Source organism: Aricia agestis, chromosome Z (genome assembly GCF_905147365.1).
Source record: "Aricia agestis chromosome Z, ilAriAges1.1, whole genome shotgun sequence".
Taxonomy (NCBI): Eukaryota; Metazoa; Arthropoda; class Insecta; order Lepidoptera; family Lycaenidae; genus Aricia; species Aricia agestis.
This window is the reverse complement of record NC_056428.1, coordinates 9534145-9554469: the sequence shown is the minus strand read 5'-3', so window position 1 is coordinate 9554469 and position 20325 is coordinate 9534145. Positions and strand designations below refer to the sequence as shown.

The 20325-nt window shown below is 35.2% G+C and overlaps 1 protein-coding gene and 1 long non-coding RNA gene across 2 annotated transcripts in view; both read right to left on the bottom strand.

Moving 5' to 3' along the window:
- The window catches only part of LOC121738584 (activating transcription factor of chaperone), a 53916-nt gene that overhangs the window by 22287 nt on the left and 11304 nt on the right, over positions 1-20325 (bottom strand). The window contains exons 2-3 of the mRNA XM_042130744.1: positions 17378-17474; positions 14116-14243 (exon numbers count right to left, since the gene is read on the bottom strand). Coding sequence (XP_041986678.1) covers positions 14116-14215 — 100 coding nt within the window. The 5' untranslated portion in view covers positions 14216-14243; positions 17378-17474. The remainder of the gene's footprint in view (positions 1-14115; positions 14244-17377; positions 17475-20325) is intronic.
- On the bottom strand, positions 4529-12923 carry LOC121738586. Its single transcript, XR_006037307.1, has 3 exons — positions 12841-12923; positions 9989-9994; positions 4529-4540 (listed from the first exon to the last, which is right to left on the bottom strand). It is a non-coding gene; the product is annotated as an uncharacterized LOC121738586 (long non-coding RNA).

Here is a 20325-nt window from a genome sequence, read left to right as displayed (position 1 = left end):
ATAATTTTATTCAGTGTAATATGTGAATTATGTTTTTGTGTTAATATAGATGTCAGCAATTTGTATATGGTCGGAAGGCAGGTTATCGGACGGTATTTTGATGGGGTAATTAAATCAAAACAGCTGTGCAGTGTGCACATAGTATTTCATTTATTAAAATTAAACTTTATATTTTATGCCAAATTTTAAAGCTTATTTGGCCCCCTAATTACACAACTTTACCCATAAACTATTTATCATTGATAGGTTTAAGGTAACGTCACTGTATATAATATAAAGTACTGACTTATTAAATAACGTAAAAAAGAAATAACAATCGTAAAAAATCGAAACTCGAATGTATGATAATACCACCTCTTATAGAAAGATGTTGGGCAAGCGTTAGCGCGATGTAAGAGACGCACGGCGCCATCTAGTATGAATTTTCGGAACTAACTTAATTTGAACAAATTTTTGTATTTTCACTCCCTTACAACCCTTTTTATAATAATAAAATCCGGTAATAAAACGCCATCTGTTTTCATATATTAGAATTAAAATGTTGATTGCATTGATATATTTTCTGGATGGAATATAGGCCAACACGGTACACTCGAACTCCTTAGAAATGCAGTAGGAGTTCTATAAGATAAGATAGATTGATTATTATTATACCAAGTGATAATATTTAAAACATAATATTCTAACGTATTAAAAACTATAAACAAAAACATAATAACTAATAAGTATGAGTAGTTCTATGTTACAATGAAGTAAAAAATAAAACGCCATCTGTTGAATCGTATTAGAACTAAAATGTTCATTGCATTTTTCATTCAATTTTTATAATATTATACATAAAATATATTTAAAATTTTTGAAATATTATTTTAATACACATCCAATACCCAGGAACATTGAAAACTTTTTGTTCCGCCTGCGGGACTCGAACCCAGGACCCCCGGGATAAGCGCTAGCCACGCGCAATGCGAATTAATTTTCATCGATATTTTCATGGAAATAAGATAGTTTCCCACATCAAAATGTAGCCTACGTCCTTTCTCAGACTCTAGAATAACTATGTACAAAATTTCATTGCAATCGGTTCAGTAGTTTTGGCGTGAAAGCGAGACAGACAGACAGACAGAGATACTTTCGCATTTATAATATTATAGTATGGATATATTGATGCGTTGCTGTAAAATATTTTATCCAGTAGTTTTGTATTTTATCCGGTCCCGGGGCTTTCCAATTTAGAGTTTTCTTTATTGCGAAGGTGACATCGTCTTTGTTGATTATAATTTCAGGCATAGGGGTTAAATTTTCACATTCCTGTGTTTCCGAATCGAGCCAAGAAATTTGCGTGTTATGATGGACGGATTTTGACCACAGATTTTCCCAGAAGCTTTTAATTTCATCCATATCAGGTGGTTGTGTGATTTTAACATTTTCATTAGTAAGGTTCTGATAAAATACTCTATCATTACTATGGAATATATTTTCTTCGCGAGTTGCTGATTTTAAGCCGCCGCAATCGTTTTGATTGGGCTTGAAGTTTTTGTTTGAAGTTATCTAAGAGGTCTAATAGTTGCGCGTTGGAGAGATTTTTTGGGTTTACTTTTTGCTGTTTTCTTGGGGAGAGGTTGCCTGCGAGATATTGAGTTAATTGTCCTATTTCCTTGCGTAAATTCTTAATTCTGTTTTCAATTCTTTGTTGCCATTTTGGGTTGCTGTGATCTATTGTTTTATTTGTGTATGTATTTTCAGGTCGGTTTTTTATTTTGTTGTGTAGAGTTGCAGCTGTTATAGCTGCGCTGTATATGGCTATGTGGATTTCATCTAGGCCAGGGGACTCTTTTCCTCCTAAATATTTTGCAATTAAGTTATTGAGTACATTAACAGTTTTAATTATGTTGTGCGTTACATGAAGTTTTGGGATAATAGGTCTAAGAGTTGGGTCAGTACCAGAATACTTTATTAACATTTCTGTAAAGATGTTTTCAATTTTCTGAGTTTCAGTGGAATCGGTATGAATATTTATGTTGTTTGATTATATCGTAACGGTTTGTTCGAGAGTTTGTGGTGTGTACTTGTAGTATAGGGTGCTGTCTGTAATGAGGTTGTGTTTGAGTGCGAGTGTCTGGTGTATGATTGCTGCTACTTGGTCGTGTCTGTGTTTGTAGTCTGTCTGTGTTATGGAAGAACAAGCGCCTGTTATGTGTTGAATGGTTTCGGGATGTTTGTGGCAGTGTCGGCAATGGTCACTATTTGTGTTTGATGCCCGAATGATATATTTCCTGTAATTTTTAGTGTCAATAACCTGGTCTTGGATCGCCATCATGAAACCTTCCGTTTCCGGAAATAGCTCACCGCGTCTTAGCCATGCATTTGATGCTGTTTTATCCACGTTTGTGTCAGCTAAGTCTGTACGATGGCGTCAATGTAGGGACTTGTGCATCCATGCGTCTATTTTTTCTTGGTTAGTGATGATTTTTATGTGTTTGGAGTGATTGGCAAGTGAAAGTGGAGTAAATGTATCGGCTTCGCAAACGGCGTTATGTAGTGGTGATAGTGATGAGTGATTGTGGAAGTATGTTCTCAAAAGTGACAACTGATTATTATGTAAATTGGAGATATCAATAAAGCCTCTATTTTAGCCTTCTATTTTAGGTAAAGTTAATATTTGTACACATGCTCTAGGATGATGCTTTCTATGTTTTGTCATAGCTGTATTAATTGCCCTTTGTAGTGTTTTCAGGTATACCAGTACTAGAGAATAGAGATGACGATAGGTATGGTCTTAACAACGTTAATGGAAAGGCATTGCGATTTCAATTCGATTACTAGGTCAGTATATTTAGTCAATTTGTTTGTATGTGTGGATGTGAGGTTGTGTGTATTTGGTATGGCTATGTCAATCAGATAAACGGTCCTATTTATTTTGTCATGTAGAGTTATGTCAGGTCTGTTACAATGAACGGTCTTGTCTGTCAGTATCGTCCTGTCCCAGTATAGTTTGTAGTCAGGTGAGTCAAGTATGGTTTGTGGTGTGTATTTATAGTATGGCATTTTATCTGTAATGAGATTGTATTTGTGTGCGAGTGTCTGGTGTGCTACTACCTGGTCGACGGTCGTGTCTGTGTTTGTAGTCTGTTTGTGTGATGGATGAACAAGCTCCGGATTGTTTCGGGCTGTTTGTGACAATGTCGACAATGGTCACTGCCTGCTCCAGTACTTCGTATGATGTGTTTCCTGTAGTTCTTGGTGTCGATGACCTGATCTTGGATAGCAATCATGAACCCCTCTGTTTCAAGAAACAGTTCACCACGCCTCAACCATGCGTTTGATGCTATCTTGTCCACATTTATGATTTCTGGGACCATGCATCTATTTTTTCTTGCTTGGAAGCTACGCTTGGAAGTGATTTTGATTTGTTTGGAATGATTGGCGAGTGAAAGTGGCGTGAATGTGTCAGATATTATTATTATTACTATTCCCTCTTAAAAGGCTGGCAATGCACCTGCAGCTCTTCTGATGCTACGAGTGTCCATGGCCGACGGATGTTGCTTTCCATCAGGTGACCCATTTCATAAAAAGAACCTCAACCCAATCATTATAGGCATTTTAAAAGTATGGCAAAACATACTCTCATTGATTGTTATTGCAAAAAAGTAGAGATGTGCCGACTAGTCGGTAAAGCCGACTATCCGGCCAATTTTGTAGTCGGCGACTAGTCGGCGAATAGTCGGCAAAAAGCGCCGGCTTTTTACTTTTTTGCTATTATTGAAATTATATTAAAGAAAAACCTTGATTTTTATTTATAATGTGTTCAGAACACACTCAATCAGTATTTCTTGCTAGTAATGAAATTATTTTTGTAAATATAATTTTAATGAATCGAGATTTCATGTACATGAAATGTTTAATGGAAACTATCAACTGTATCATAATTCATAGCTAAACAAAATAAAGTAACGTACGCGAAGTAAACATACTTTTAACACGATTCGACACGTTTGCAGGCGGCGCGGCGTGTGCGACGCGAAACAGCAGTAAAAAGCGTTACGGAAACTTCCGCAACCATGATCGGCTTGGCCGACTAGTCGGCCGATTAGTCGGCTTCTTTGTAGCAGACTAATCGGCTAGTCGGCTAGTCGGCCAAAGTCATGATCGGCACATCTCTACAAAAAAGTTTATATTTTTCGCTCCACCCACACTGCATCGCGACTGGTCGAGCGAGCCACACCAACGACCAGCTCAGCCAATGGGCGCAGGTGCAAGGCCGCTTACTCGTATCTGATACAGCTGATAACTCGTTGCATTGTCCAATAACATCTTTCCTGCAATAATCTTATCGGATATTTGCCAAAATCCTGCACGAAGCTTCCGTAAGCTGTCTCAAAGTAGCGCGACGTAGACTTGATATTTAAACGTTATCAATATAGAACAATTGTAGGATTTTTGGTTATCCATTAAACATTTAGAAGATATATGTTTATGTACCACCTCCATCGTGGGCATCGCAGACATAATAGATTTTCAATTGTTATGCGGCAGCCGGCTGCCGCTTGGGGATCGATGGGTTAAAAACTTAAAACCGAGATTATCAATGTTCAATTTTTTAAAGGAGGAAAATGTAGAGCCATGCAAAACATTATGTTTTGTTTAACTCTGCTGGGGCTATGTCTTGGTATACATTTTAAAATTTTCGTCCTAGTGATAATACTTTAATTATAGACCTCGGCCGTTACGAGTAAACAGATATCTGGAAATAATTCGATTGGAAACAAGATAAGTCGTGGAAAATATCACTTATCTGAAAACAACACGAGGGCTTCCATTTCATAACAAATAACATCTTGTTTTCCAGTTTCGAGATATCACCACGAAAATATGAGATGTGTGTTACAAATCAGCATACTGTATCTGGGGACACACCCACATATTCAGCCACCAACAATGCTATTATTTGTGCCGCTGACGTGCGTACGATGCGCTTATCATATTTGTTGAACGTTCTTATAAAAATATTTGAGGCGAATGTAGAAATTCTCGATTTTTTTCTATCACTCTACCGTAAAATGGCTTCAGATATTAAAACGGCATTAACATTTTCATTGCGAGGAGATTAGGTGGGCAAACACATGTGATACCGCGTAGCGTTGTGAAAATACCCCTGCAGCTGTTTGCTCGACGACGCGACGCTGCAAGCCGCGAAAGAGCAACGAAAAGCGCTAGAGCGAGATGTGACATATCGAAATCACTTTGGACGTGTGAGACAAAAGATATGTCAGGTGCTTTTCCGCGGTTCGCAGCCTCGATATCTAAACAGCCGAAAGCGCCAAGGTGGTGTGTACAAGAGATACCGTGTTTTTGTTTCGTCAAAGATAGTATTCGAATGTAGGACCGTGTGTGCAAACAGTATACTGCTTAGGTCATGTATGTTTACTTGCTTTTTACTTTACTACATAACACACATGACATAATACGCAAATAAGTTTTCAGGGGTTTGTTTAACACTATTATTAGTATGAAAACACAACTTAATGTGCGGTATTCTGCGACTGTTTTTGGACAAAATTGTACCTGCTCAAATATTTTTTTACAGGCAATCGGCTTGCCAGGAATCTGATCCACGATGCCAAATTTAACTCGAATTCGATCACTACTCCGCGCGACAACCAAGAAAAGATCGCCGCTTTGACCAATAAGAAATGGTTGGATCTTGGAGCAACTGGAGCAATCAGGTGCAACTAAAATAACTACCAAAAAAACTATGTAGTGATGCCTTCAGGGATATGCTAAAGCTTAAAGGATCTGCAACGAAATTAATTAAAAGTAAGAATACATGAGCCCAAACACAATCCATTCAGGATTAGGGCCATTGAAGCCTCTGAAACTAACGTATACCCGTATAATATAATATAGGAGCTTGCCGCTATACCCACCAGGATATATAGGAAAATAGAACAAGGAACTACATACATTCCACCAAATTTCCACAGGGATAAAGGTAGGTCCAGAAATAAGCGACTAAATATAAACGCATTGAGCACTTAGAGCGCCTTCACTGCTTGCGACGTTATGTGAAGGCAGCTATAAAAGAATGTGGCTGCTCCGATCCCTAAAAAAACACTTAAAGGTGGCTAGACTTTCTTTTAAATGATGCAAACGACAATAGAAATAACATAATAACACGAGATTTTAATGGAAGATTTTACTATCGATCTGCAACTTGCGGCGATAACATCTAGGAGACAAATACGGTGACCTTGCTTTTTGCCTCGCGAATATCGAGTGACTCGCTTATCTATACATGTGCCCGGTCCGTGGGGGGCGACGTCAATTGCGAAGATAAACTATGGACCAACGATTATTTCGAGTTACAGGCTTACACTGCCGCTTTGGCGCGTGGCCTCAGAAAGCCGCCGTATTATAGACAGCGGTTGCGGTCGGTACAAAGTTGAGACCATAAAGTTAATATACCTAGCGGAATAGAGCAACAATCTCGAGCTGTCAAACGGAACCGAAATTGGTTTTCATCTGTATGTAAAAATATGTGTACGTATACACTTACACAAGCATGATTGAACATGATTTCTATGAGATTAAATTGTCAACGTGCGGCACGTGCCGACTGGACGTCAAAAACGCACGCAGTGTTACTGATAGTGACATCTGTCTTGCTCAGGCCTTTGTTTCTCTATTCCGCTAGGTATATTAACTTTATGGTTGAGACACTTACGCCCGAGTGACAATGTCATCCAAGTACTAAAAGATTATTGTAAGTGCCACGGCCGGACCCATCCACTCGCACGACACAACGTGGGTGGAGTCTCGTCCGTCCCTCACAGGCCTATGGCGACTCGTTGCTGCATCTGACTTTGTGCTACAACCTCTTAAATTTGAAAATTAAGGTTTGGAAAGATCTACACAGACGACACACACTGTTGGAAGAACCCGTCGTCGACGTCATCGGCTGTGCGTGGTGAACGGTACGCGACCGTGAGAAGCTACCTAAAATTGTACGGTTAGGCATAAAAGCACAATTCATCTACGCGTCAAAGCATCCTTATAGTTCTATATTAAAACGAGTTTTTGCCCGCGGTTTCGCTAGCGTTAACTTTTTTTTAATTTTTTCGATTCTGCTTGAGTGAATTGCAAAATTAGGGTTCCAAACCTGGCCGTTCGCTTCGTTATAGAATCGCCGATCAAAATGTATGGAATTGACATAAGACGAGTCGAACGTCAACGTCATATTAATGAACGCTTATGTCAATTCCATAAATTTTCATCGGCGATTCTATAACGAAGCGAAAACGAAAAGATTTTTGGCTCACCCCCCAAGACAGTTACTATCCTCGTGTTCAATTCAGACCGCAACGTGCAAGACGTCTCACGCAATTGAAATCTGTCAAATGAAGATGCATTTCTAAATCCATACAAATTTAGAAATGCATCTTCGCGTCGCGTTGCGGCACAGAATACATATTAGTACAAGTTGCGGTCTGAATTAACCCTAATAACTCATTGTCAAAAATGTAGGTAAGCATAAAAAACCATAAAAAAGTCCAGTAGTGTAGCGCGAAAGCGAATAGCGAGAAACATTTTTCTCGCTATTCGCTTTCGATTTCGACTCGATTACTAGGGTTCAGTTATAGTCAACCAAGTTTTGTTGATTACAGAACCCTATAACGGAAGCCTAATGACCTGATTTTTTGTATATTGATAGGTATTATAAACACACTAAACACTACATATTATAAAACAACTAGCGACCCGCCTCGGCGTCGCACGTGTATAAAATATATAGCCACTAAAAAAATGATTAAAATCGATAGTCTATGATCCTTCACGTAGTCTACTTCTTATCTGTGCCAAATAACATAAAAAATGCTCCAGTAGTTCGCGAGATAAGCCCTTACAAATAGTTTCCCCCATTCCCACATTCTCCTATTAGTCTTAGCGTGATAAAATATAGCCTATAGCCTTCTTCAATAAATGGGCTATCTAACACTAAAAGAATTTTTCAAATCGGACCAGTAGTTCCTGAGATTATCGCGTTCAAGTTAGCCCTTTCAAATAATTTTCCCCGTTTTTTCCACATTTTCCTCTATTTCTTCGCTCGTATTAGTCTTAGCGTGATAAAATATAGACTATAGCCTTCCTCGATAAATGGGCTATCTATAATCTAAACTGAGAGAATCATCAAAATCCGTTGCGTAGTTTAAAGATTAAAGGGAACAAAGGGACATGAGGGAAAAAAGCGACTTTGTTTTATAATCATATGTATAGAAGTCGCTTTTTTCCCTCATGTCCCTTTATTCCCTTTAATCTTTAAAACTACGCAACGGATTCTGATGCGGCTTTCTTTTATAGATAGTGATTCAAGAGAAATGCTAAGTATAATAACATTCATTAAATATTGGAGAAATACTGTTAATTTTGGGGTTTCTAATGTGATGTCGTAAATAATTACATTTTTTTTCCGCAGGCTGAACCCTACGAGATTTATCAAAATAATGTACTAAGTATTGTACACTATGAAAAGGTCTACAGAAAACTCCGCGATGGTCTCTTAAAAGGATATACCACAATCACGACCACAATAACATTTTTTGTCATTTACTTTTAACTTCAAATAATGGCTAATTTTCGAAGCGATTTTAACCAATACCGCAATAATCCTCATTTAATTAAATACTTTAAATACATTATTGATTTAATATAGATCTTAATAAATATTTTCAAAGATATCACAGATTTAAAAATCGCGGGACGTAGCTTAGCTGCGGCGGTACCGACAAATGCGGGCCACGATAATTAAAAACTACTGAATCGACTTTAATCATTTCTTCAGTGAGTGACATAGGCTATAATATATTTTATACCCGTGCGAAGCCGGGGCGGGTCGCTAGTAGTTATATAATTTAAGAGTAACATTGTCCTAAAAATTGAACAATCCATATTTTAGGACCATCAAATCAAAGTATTAAATCCTTTCTATCTCTGTAAGCTGGGGAGTTTTTAAAATATAATACAACAGCCATTTTGGCATGTCCTCCATTTCAATAATTAATTTATAAAAAACTTTGACCATTATTGGTATTTTTTTATAAAGTAACTGAATGAGTGTCCATTTGTACTTTATTTTGATTACTTAATTAAAAACTTAATTCAAATAGAACGAAAAAATAAATTATTGTGGTGATATAATTAATCAATCCCATCATTTTCCAGTGTCCCCAGTAACAATTTAAAACTTCCAACTGAATTAAATCTAGGGGCACGGCAGTGCCCCAGCCAAGCTTTTTAGCAAAGGCACGGTCGTACCATACTTTTCGCGAAGCTGTTCGCAGCTATTTCACACCCCCTTTTTCGGTCGGTAGGAGCAAGTATTAAAACTAGCTTAACCTCCAAATTACATGAAATTTCGATAAATAGTTTAATAGTTACGGATGGTCAAAGTTACTGCATTTTGTCACTCACTGACTCACAGATCATCAAAATTCTAAGGTACTTCTAGCAGACTTAGAACCTTGAAATTTGGTACCCGGATAGGTCTTTATCCACAATGAAAGGAAAAATTATAAAACCAGCCAAGTGCGAGTCGGGCTGGCGTACATAGGGTTCCGTACCGTTAATTTTAATTTGTATGGGAGCCCCCCGTAAATAATACGTTTATTTATTAATTATTAAAGTTAAAATACAGTTGAGTATTTTCTGAAATTTTCAAAAACCGTACTGTTACCATTATAGATATAGAGCAAAAACCGGGAGAAAATCGTGTTTGTTGTATGAGGCATGCTGTATATTAATAATTTATTTTATTTTAATTGGACTATTAGCTTTTATAACGACACCAGAAATACATATTTTGTGAAAATTGCAACTATCTAGCTATTGCGGTTCTCGAGATCCAGCCTGGTGACATACGGATGGACGACGGACAGACAGCGAAGACTTATTAATAATAGGGTCCCGTTTTCATCCTTTGGGCAGGGAAAACTATAAACTGAAAATTTATTAAATAACAGAAAAGATTTTTATGTTTGTAACTTTACAAGAACAGTATGAGTTTCGACTGCATATTTGTTTAACATACCTACAAAAGGCTTTGAGTTAGTTATGTACTTAATGAAATGGTATCAATTGAATAAAAATAGTATTAACAACGTTAACAATGAAACAATAATTAAATTCGATTAAAATATAAATGTAATCAGTACTGCAATATACACTCCTTACTTGCTTGATATATTATGGGAGTTTTAAGTTACCACATGAAATAAGGTGTGCTCCTTTTCTGCGAGGAACGTCGAGAGACGAGACGCTTACAATATCAGTGCTGCTAATATGTATTCAACGGTAATGCTAAAAATAACCACCTTCAAGTATTAAAGCTTAAGAGTCATGTATGGATTGTTACCCGCGACTTCGTCCGCGTTAGCATAGTAGATCACATCCCAAGTATTATTAATTGTAAGTACAAAATATATTCAATAGACAGAATTGACTTTCCTACGATTTTATATTGCGTAATTTAGGAATTTCATGCAACCGGACATTTTGCAGCAAAAAATAGCCTATGTCCCTTCACGTGGTCTATTCTTCATGTTTGCCAAATAACATAAAATTGCTCCAGTAGTTCATAAGATAATAAGCAATTCCATATAATTTCCCCCGTTTTTACCACATTTTCCTCTACTTCTTCGCTCCTATTAGTCTTAGCGTGATAAAATATAGCCTATAGCCTACCTCGATGAATGGGCTATCTAACATTGAAAGAATTTTTCACATTGAATAAGTAGTTCCTGAGATTAGCGCGTTCAAATAGGCCCTCATATAATTTCCCCCGTTTTTTCCACATTTTCCTCTATTTCTTCACTTCTATTAATTTTAGCGTGATCAAATATAGCTTATAACCTTTCTCAATCAATGGGTTATCTAATACTGAAAGAATTTTTCAAATCGGACCAGTAGTTCCTGAGATTAGCGCGTTCAAATAAGCCCTTTCAAATAATTTCCCCCCGTTTTTTCCACATGTTCCTCTATTTCTTCGCTCATATTATACTTAGCGTGATAAAATATAGCCTATAGCCTTCCTCGATAAATGAGCTATCCAACAGTAAAAGAGAACAGTACTCATTTTCTATCTCCTTTATATTTTGTCTTTTGAGGCTTCGTTAGTTCTATAGTAGTATAGGTGGACAACGTAACGTAAATACTTCTGAGTTCTGAGTCAATTATTATCTATACTAATATTGTAATTGGGAAGAGTTTGTTTGTTTGAACGCGCTAATCTCAGGAACTACTGGTCCGATTTTAAAAATTATTTCACCATTCGAAAGCTACATTATTTACGAGTAACATAGGCTACTAGTCTAAGCGATAAGTTGAGAATGGCGAAATATCGAGATAAGGGTCATAAAAATACGTGCGATACCTCATTAGATTCGGGAAGACGTCTAGAAAAATGTATCGGAAGCGTGTATTAGCACACAAAAAATTTCAAAAGTTATAAGCAAATTAGGTTGAAAAAAAGGTATTACGTTTTTTGTTAAGAACTCCGAAACTATTAACATTTAAGATATTTTAAATAAAGATTCTTAAAGAAGAGGAAATTTCCATAAAAAAACTGATGTTTCCCGGAATTCTATCTCTATTATTTATAATATTAATTTAAACGCTGAAAGTAAGCCTCCGCGCGGCATTTTTAGGTAGCGCGCGCGGCTTCAAAACCGAGCACGTAACACTGATTTTTTTTTAAAGGTATTAAATATTAATTTAAAATTTTCAAAAACTTATGGTGTATTCTGAACACTTCAAAGAATTTGCTCCCGTTGGAAATTTAACTTAAAATTAATTTTTCATGAAATTAGACAAATGTTAACTAACGTTTTTTTTTCGAACTTCCGTCCTCATTGTACTTTAAAAAAATGTTTAAATAATTTTCTTAAAAATTTATCACTTCATGGAGCCCTTGATATAAACATACTTAACAAGATCACGCCATAAAAGTTTAAAAAAATTTAATACTTCGTTTATAATATTTTTTTAACTTGAACAAAAAACTAGAAATCCAAGTAATTTTGTCAAAAATTTTTTTTGTTTCATTTATTATCACGTAATTGTTTATATCAATGAAAGCCATGTATTAACTAAAAATTTTTTTTTCCGCCATTTTCTAATAAATTTATAAACAACTTGACTATTTCGATGCTTTAAATTTTTTTTCTCTTCTGTTTAAAATATTATGATTTTTAGAAACAAAATTATTTCTTAATAACAATATTTAATTGTTTATAATCGTTTTTTTAACATTTCTTTTGTTTAAATTATTAGTTGAGCAAAAAAATTCCTCTTAAAAATCATGATTGAACGTCCTCAATATGGTAACAGAAATAAATTTTTTTATCAACAATTTCATTGTTTATAAACTTAAAAATTTGTTAAGTATAAAAAAATTCTGATCTTTTTTATATTATTTTTCTGAAACAAAAATACAAAAACAGCGAACATAAAAAGTTCAGAATTTTTTTATAACAAATTTTTAAGTTAATAAACAATTAATTTTTTTTCCTGAGTTTTCCTTTGAGTTTATAGTCATAAATGTCATTATCATTTGATTATTATTAGTAGAGTTCTGTATAAACCCTGTGTAAGGTGTGTGACCATGTATAACTATTCATGCGTTACACGGATGGGTAAGAAGTTTTTATTAGTCCTTACTAATAAAAACTTCTTGCTTATAAAACTAATAAAAACCCCCAAGGGGGTGTGTATACACACACACCCCCTTGGGTGTGTGTGTATACAGTGTTTATTGTCATAGCGTATTCTGTAATTGTCTAGCATGACTAACGTGACCATACGTCCCGCTTTAGGCGGGACAGTCCCGCTTTCAGGCAGTCTGTCCCGCTGTCCCCTGCGAGGCCGAAATTGTCCCGCGTTAGCAAACAGACCAAACGACAATTTAAAAGTATTTTTATGTTTGAAATGCCTGTGTATGCCTGGAAGTAACGCACTCCCATTTAACAAATGTGGTTATTCTGCCATATTTTGCTTAAATACAGATAGGCACTAGACATTCACAAAGTACTCAATAAATTGTATTTTTTTTAAGTTGGGGGGGGGGGATCCTTAGATGTCTCGCTCTGACAAAAAAAATAAATGGTAATATTAACCATGACACAACTTTGTTATTGCTTTGCAAAAATTGAGGGGGAATGGTAGATCAGTGATTAAACGTATTGTTATTGGTACAGCTATGCTATGGCACGTTGTTGATAAATATTGCACGACATGAACTGATAGCCTTACACACCACACAGGACTATGTAAGTAGGACATAGGCTACTTTTTTACTGGAAAAAAGGGTTGTAAGGGGGTGAAAATACGAAAATTTGTTCAAATTAAGTTAGTTCCAAAAATTCATACTAGATGGCGCCGTGCGTCTCTTACATCGCGCTAACGCTTGCCCAACATCTTTCTATAAGAGGTGGTATCATTGCACATTTAAGTTTCGTTTTTTTTTCGATTGTTATTTCTTTTTACGTTATTTAATAAGTCAGTACTTTATATTATATACACTAGATATCGATAAAAAAAATACCGTTATTTGGCTACCATTATGAAAATACCGGTACGTAACGATATTTTTTCGGGTATTCGATAACGTTACGAAGCCCTGCATTGAACATCTTTACATTACCTGCTCTGTGTGTGACACCCTTTACTGTGGAAGTCAGCGTCAAGCGCACATTGATAGATCAAAATCAGAAAGGTAGACGCCATAAACTAACTTATTTAAGTATAGTAGGTATTATACAGTGACGTAACCTTAAACCTATCAATGATAAATAGTTTATGGGTAAAGTTGTGTAATTGGGGGGCTTAATAAGCTTTAAAATTTGGCATAATATATAAAGTTTAATTTAAAAAAATGAAATATTATGTGCACACTGCACAGCTGTTTTGATTTAAGGGATACCAGGGTTTTTTTTATAAAAGCTTTTGACACCAATTTTGTTGACATCGCGTGCTATAAACTGAAGTCCACGCGGACGAAGTCGCGGGCAACAGCTAGTTTAAAATGAAATTAAGTTAAGGCTTATACAGGTCTACAATACCAACCTTCATCGTTGTCAAACTCCTCGAGCAGCATAGAACATTCCTTATCAGTAAGAAGGTTGTCGGCCGAAGCCGACGGCCATATCCACTTGCTCGCACTCATTGTTGTCGATGGTGTAAGCAGGATTAATCTGGAAATTTTATAGTACATATTCAGTTAGGATAGTATAAAAAAGTCATCATAAATATTACTTGTGGCTTGTGCTATGTAAGCGCAGTAATATAGCACTGTAAACCTAATTTCAAAATCCTTTAAGAGATATTTGTGGGTAAAAGTGAAAATCATCAACATTCCGATTCCTTACATATAAACTTTGATATTATTATTGTTACTAATAACTAATAATCATATAAATATAGTAAAATGTGCATATAGCTATAATAGCCTAATAAGAACACCAAAGGGGTTTGTTCATTTATTGAGTTACTACCTGTAGGCTGTACATTGTACTATTTACACTGTAAAGGTAGAGAGTACTTTTAAAAAATGTCTTATTTATTTATTTATTTAATTAATAGGAAAACCAACAGCTTGTTTAAAGTACAATTAGCAGTGTAACTAGGTAACATAAAGCCAATTAGAGGTTCTCACGAGTAGGTGATATTTACATTTAGAATCTATTTTATATGACAAAGCTACTTAAATCTAACTTTAATATTACATGGGACAAGTTGTCTTGTCCCAAGTAAATGTCTTCTATTCTTAATTGTAACTTTTGGCTTCATTAGCTTTATTTCGTGCGCGAATTAAAAATACCTAGTATCTAGATGAATTATACGCCGAAAGGCATAAAAATAACATACATCTAAACAAAAAAGTAATGTATAACTTAAATCTAACTTTAATATTACATGGGACAAGATGTCTTGTCCCAAGTAAATGTCTTCTATTCTTAATTGTAATTTTTGGCTTCATTAGCTTTATTTCGTGCGCAAAAATACCTAGAATCTAGATGCATTCTACGCCGAAAGGCATAAAAAATAACATACATCTAAACAAAAAAGTAATGTATACTCGTAAGAGCATAATATTATTTCATATTCTGCTCCCATAGTGCTAGTTTCAACACAATCATCATTGTTGTAACTTGCCAATTGTTATTATTGCAGCTCTTTCAATCGTTAGTTCTGACTTCTGAGCTCCGCATACGGCATACGGCACAGTACTTACTAAGATATCTTGAGACTCAATTTGATGGCGACATACCGGTAATTGCCAGCCGAGTCTCGAGATATTTTCATCGGATCATAATATGCAAACTGACGGTTACTGTATATTATGGCGGCTCTCGACATAGGCGAACGCGTTGGCCAACGCGTCTGCAGACGCGTTGGCCCAATGTGTAGAACGGGCGTTCGCGCGTTGGCCAACGTCTAAATACCTACGGCCAACGCGCGAACGCCCGTTCTACACATTGGGCCAACGCGTCTGCAGACGCGTTGGCCAACGCGTTCGCCTATGTCGAGAGCCGCCATTACATAACTGTAAAGCCATACGACAGTTATGCTTCGAATTATTAGTCTCGCTTCACTTCACAGTACGATTACGCTATCGCAATATTATCATTATTTGAAATACCGGAAGAAAACTAGCTTTGATGTTTAATGAGACTTAGGCTACTTGAATAAAATTAAAGTGAGTAAAATATTTTTCCACTTTCCTTTACTATTTGGTTGTTGTTACTTGTTATCACATTTACCAGATCTAAGCTTAAGATAAACCAGGCTGTGTAGGAAGTAGGAACAAACTTAGGGCCTGTTCCACCACTTCCTGATAAGTGCCGGATAGGCTATCCACCACTTAACTTGACAGATAAATAATAAATAATTATAGTTAATCTTTATTTCATTAACAAAAGTTACAGTAAAAGTACAGTGATGGAAGCAACCTATACTGGCTTAGCCTGTATCAGGCAGCATCCCTCTTCCACATCTACAAGGGAAATAAAGAAACTTATAAGTGAAGTAAAAGTACATACTAATCTAAAATACTACAAGACTCTTCTTCTATATCTACTACAAGACTCTTATTCTATATAATCTAATACTGAGCTTTTAAAGAAAGAGCTAGGACAAAAATAAAAAATAACTTACAATATAAATTTTTAAACAAAACAATATTTTGTACATTTATATATTCATAGTTGGGTGTGTGTCTGTGTTTGTGTATGTGTGTTGTGTGTGTGTGTGTGTGTGTGTGTGTGTGTGTGTGTGTGTTTGTGTGTTTGTGTGTTTGTGTGAGTGTGTATATAAATAAATATTTAGACTATAGTTTTAGCGGCTCTATTAGTTTTTCTACTCATTGTAGCTTAAAGAAATAAGATATTCTTTGACTTTTAATTTAATGTGTCTGTTCGTCTTATTTATGATATTTAAAGCATTGTTTAATTTATTATATATTACTAGCTGTCCCGGCAAACGTTGTTTTGCCATATATATTTTTTTTTGTATGAAAAATAGATGTTGGCCGATTCTCAGACCTACTCAACATGCTCACAAAATTTCATGAGAATCGGTCAAGCCGTTTCGGAGGAGTATGGCAACGAAAACTATGACACGAGAATTTTATATATTATATATTATAGTGGAGTTAAAATTATTATATTGTCTTGTTGCAAAATCTGTTTTTACTTTTTACTTTACTTAGATAGATACTTATATAGAGTATGGAGAATCTGTCAAAAAAGTTGTGGATAGCCTATCGGCATTTTATCAGAAATAGGCCCTTAAACTTTTTAAGATACTTAATAATTATATTTCAAATAGTGAATATAAACACAATTTTTATAAAAATATAGTACCTAAGTACATAGTATTTATTTATGCTCAGAAGTGTAGCGCGTTTTGGTAGGGACTAGGGCCCCGTATAAAAATTTATTGGTATCGATTCCTGTAACGTCAGAGGGTAACTTAGCGCTTGTATAATTTGACGGCAGATACGGTGGTAGCTACGCTCCTGTTTAGTAATCTATTGTGTTCTAAAAAAGTTTAGTAAATGGTAATCGGTGACATAGCCTGTGTTTGCCTAGACGCCATCAGTCTTGCTATTCAGCCAGAATCGTAGGTAGGAACCATCGAGGAAATTGATTCTTAGGCAGTTGATAGACCAACGTCATTTGGTCGGATCATGTCAATTCAATGTTAATTGTGACCTGTCGGCTGGGAATCTCCCTATGAATCAACTTCTCTGATAGTACATCCACTATAGAAAGATTACATGAACCGATATTTAAGTACATAATAACATGAAGTTGTAAATTCTTACCAAAGCAGTAGCGAGCGATCGGTGTTGGTCGTAATCCGTGGATGATGATGGTTGTGGTCGAGGGGAGCGGATGTCCGTGAGAGACGCCATCTTGGCACTGAAATTGAGAAAAAAGTTATTGAAACATACATACAAAACATAATAAGTACTTACCTAATTAATATGAGCTACAGATGTTAAGATTTGAAGGCTCAACTCACACTGGGGCCGAGTCGAAGCGATGCGTCATGTTTTTCGCCAAAGCATAATAATATAATATTCATCTCAATTGTTCTAATAAATTAGCAGAACTTAAATACTTATGTTACATAATATATAATTATTTTACGCCTCTAGTCCACCGACGCGACGCTGCGAAATGCGAAAACTCTGCGGAACCACTACGAAACAGCAATAGAGCGAGATGCAATATTACACAATGTCGTGTGGCGGATGAGACAGTAAATCGGTACGCTGCTGTTTCGCAGTTCGCGGCGTCGGTGGACTAGAGGCGTTAGTACCTGCTTTGAAAATATGAAATAGAGAATATTAGACTAATATAATATTATTTACTAATTACCAGGGCTCGGAAATCGGTCCGTGTGCGGACCGCGAAAGGTCGAATTTCGGACCGCGAAATATTTGAAATATTAATTTAAACATTTTAAAAACTTATGGTGTACTTATTCCGAACACATTAAAGAATTTGCTCCCGTTGGAAATTTAACTTAAAGTTAATTTTTCAATAAATTAGTCAAATGTTAACTAACGAAATTTTTTTCAACTTCCGTCCTCATTGTACATTAAAAAAATGGTTAAATAATTTCCGTAAAAATTGTTCACTTCGTGGAGCCCTTAAACATCCTACTTCCTACTAATATTATAAAGGCGAAAGTTTGTTTGGATGTATGAATGTTTGTTACTCTTTCACGCAAAAACTACAATTACAATAATATAGCTTATACATCAGAATAACACATAGGCCACAATTTTAACCGACTTTCAAAATGGGGGAAGTGTTATATCCGTTTTTTTCATAGACATAATATAATGCTAAAGACCAACAAAGAGTGCGAGAGAGAAGAAAATCCTTTATGGAATTATAACAAGATGAAAAGAGAGAGGCAGTCTAATGAAAATTGTAACAACTTTTATTTGACAGGTCGTCAAAAGTCGTCAATCGTTTTTATGCCCTTTCGGTATTTGCAATTTATTATTTAAATCGTATGTTATTTTCAACAAATACTATTATATATAACAATAATAACTTGTGCTGTGAGTGATTGCAGTGTAAATCATAGGAATAATCCTGAAAAATATACATTTCACCCGTAATTAATCTTCATGTCCTAATTGCTACGATGTGTTTATTTTTGCTATATTCTGGTCTTTAGTTCTCTATTTCAAATAAAATATTGTGAATCCTCCCTTTTACTTTCATATTTTGCGTAACTAAAGGTACTATTGTTCCTATATTACACAAATTTTGAAGAAAAATTTTTCATCAAAATTTCTTACATATACGCTAGTGCTTGAATCAAATTTATCGATATGCTTATCGATATTTTACAATAACATAAATCTAAAATAAAAATCATTTACCTTTATATTTATCACCTTAAGCCCGGCCGCACATTATCCGAAATTTCTGATCAGAAAAATTCGGACGCCCGGCGGAACGCACTCTGTTCATACATTTTGTTGTAGACCCATAATACTAAAAGAATTTCTGACGTGTCAAAATGTATGAGCGGGGCGGGGCGTCCGAATTTTTGTGATCAGAAATTCGGAAAATGTGCGGCCGGACTAAAAAGGACATATTATCTTATTTTAACTAATATAATATAGTATAGTATAATATAGCTAATATAATATAACTACTATAATATAGAGTGACTCTATATTATAGTAATTATACTAGAGGAAGGTTTATATTTATATATCTTTTTTACAGATTCCCTCAAGATCCTCTAATAAGAGGAAAATGGCTGAAATTAATTGGGCGTGTTGGTTGGAATCCCAAGAAAAATTCAACAATATGTAGGCAAACATTTCATTGAAAATTTTTAAAGAAAAATTAGAATAAATACTATTTTGGTTAAAGGAGCTATCCCAACTTTATTTGTGCCAATAAGTTTGACATACTGTTGCACTTGTTACTGAAGCAATAATTAAAAATAAGCAATTATAAGCAATTAATGCTTTTTAGTTCATTTAAGATTATACTTATATGAACTAAAAAGTATTAAATAATCCTTATTCTGTACTCAATCTTCATAATTTTGAAGTCGGTACCAGTCCTAAGTATATAAGTTGCTGTTATACCTATTCTGTCAGAGAACTGGCGATTAGGTTAGCTGGTACCGATTGCAAAATAATGAAGATTGAGAACAGAATTAATACTGAGTACAGAATAAGAATTATTTAATACTTTTTAGTTCATTTAAGTATAATATTACTATTGTCATTGCCTTGGAAGTCGGTTTTAATTTTTTGTTTAAAAATAATAATTTTACTCATTTTAGCTGTCCTTAACGTTTTCTATACTTACAGTTGGTGTTTTAAAAAATCAAAATCAAAATTGCTTTATTTCCAAGAAGTTTACTTGTTTATTTCTGAACAAATCTAAAATAAAATATATTTTCAGAATACATGGTGCCTATCACCGGTTCGGTAACTAAGCCGACGAGAAGAACCGGCGTAAGAAACTCGCACGCCCACTTTTTACCAAAAAAAGTGAGAAAAAAAATAATCTTTTAAAACAAAATTTACAATGCTGAAACTAAAAAGTATACAATATAAACATAGATAGATACATAATAATTGTAAGTCATGTAGAAGTAGCCTTGCAAGCAGTCATTCAGCATTCTACTCCCAAGATATGCCATCAATTATGAAATCATTTTGGCTTTGGCACAAAACGTTCTTTGACTACTTTTTTAAATTTATTAATCGAAAGATTTTGAACG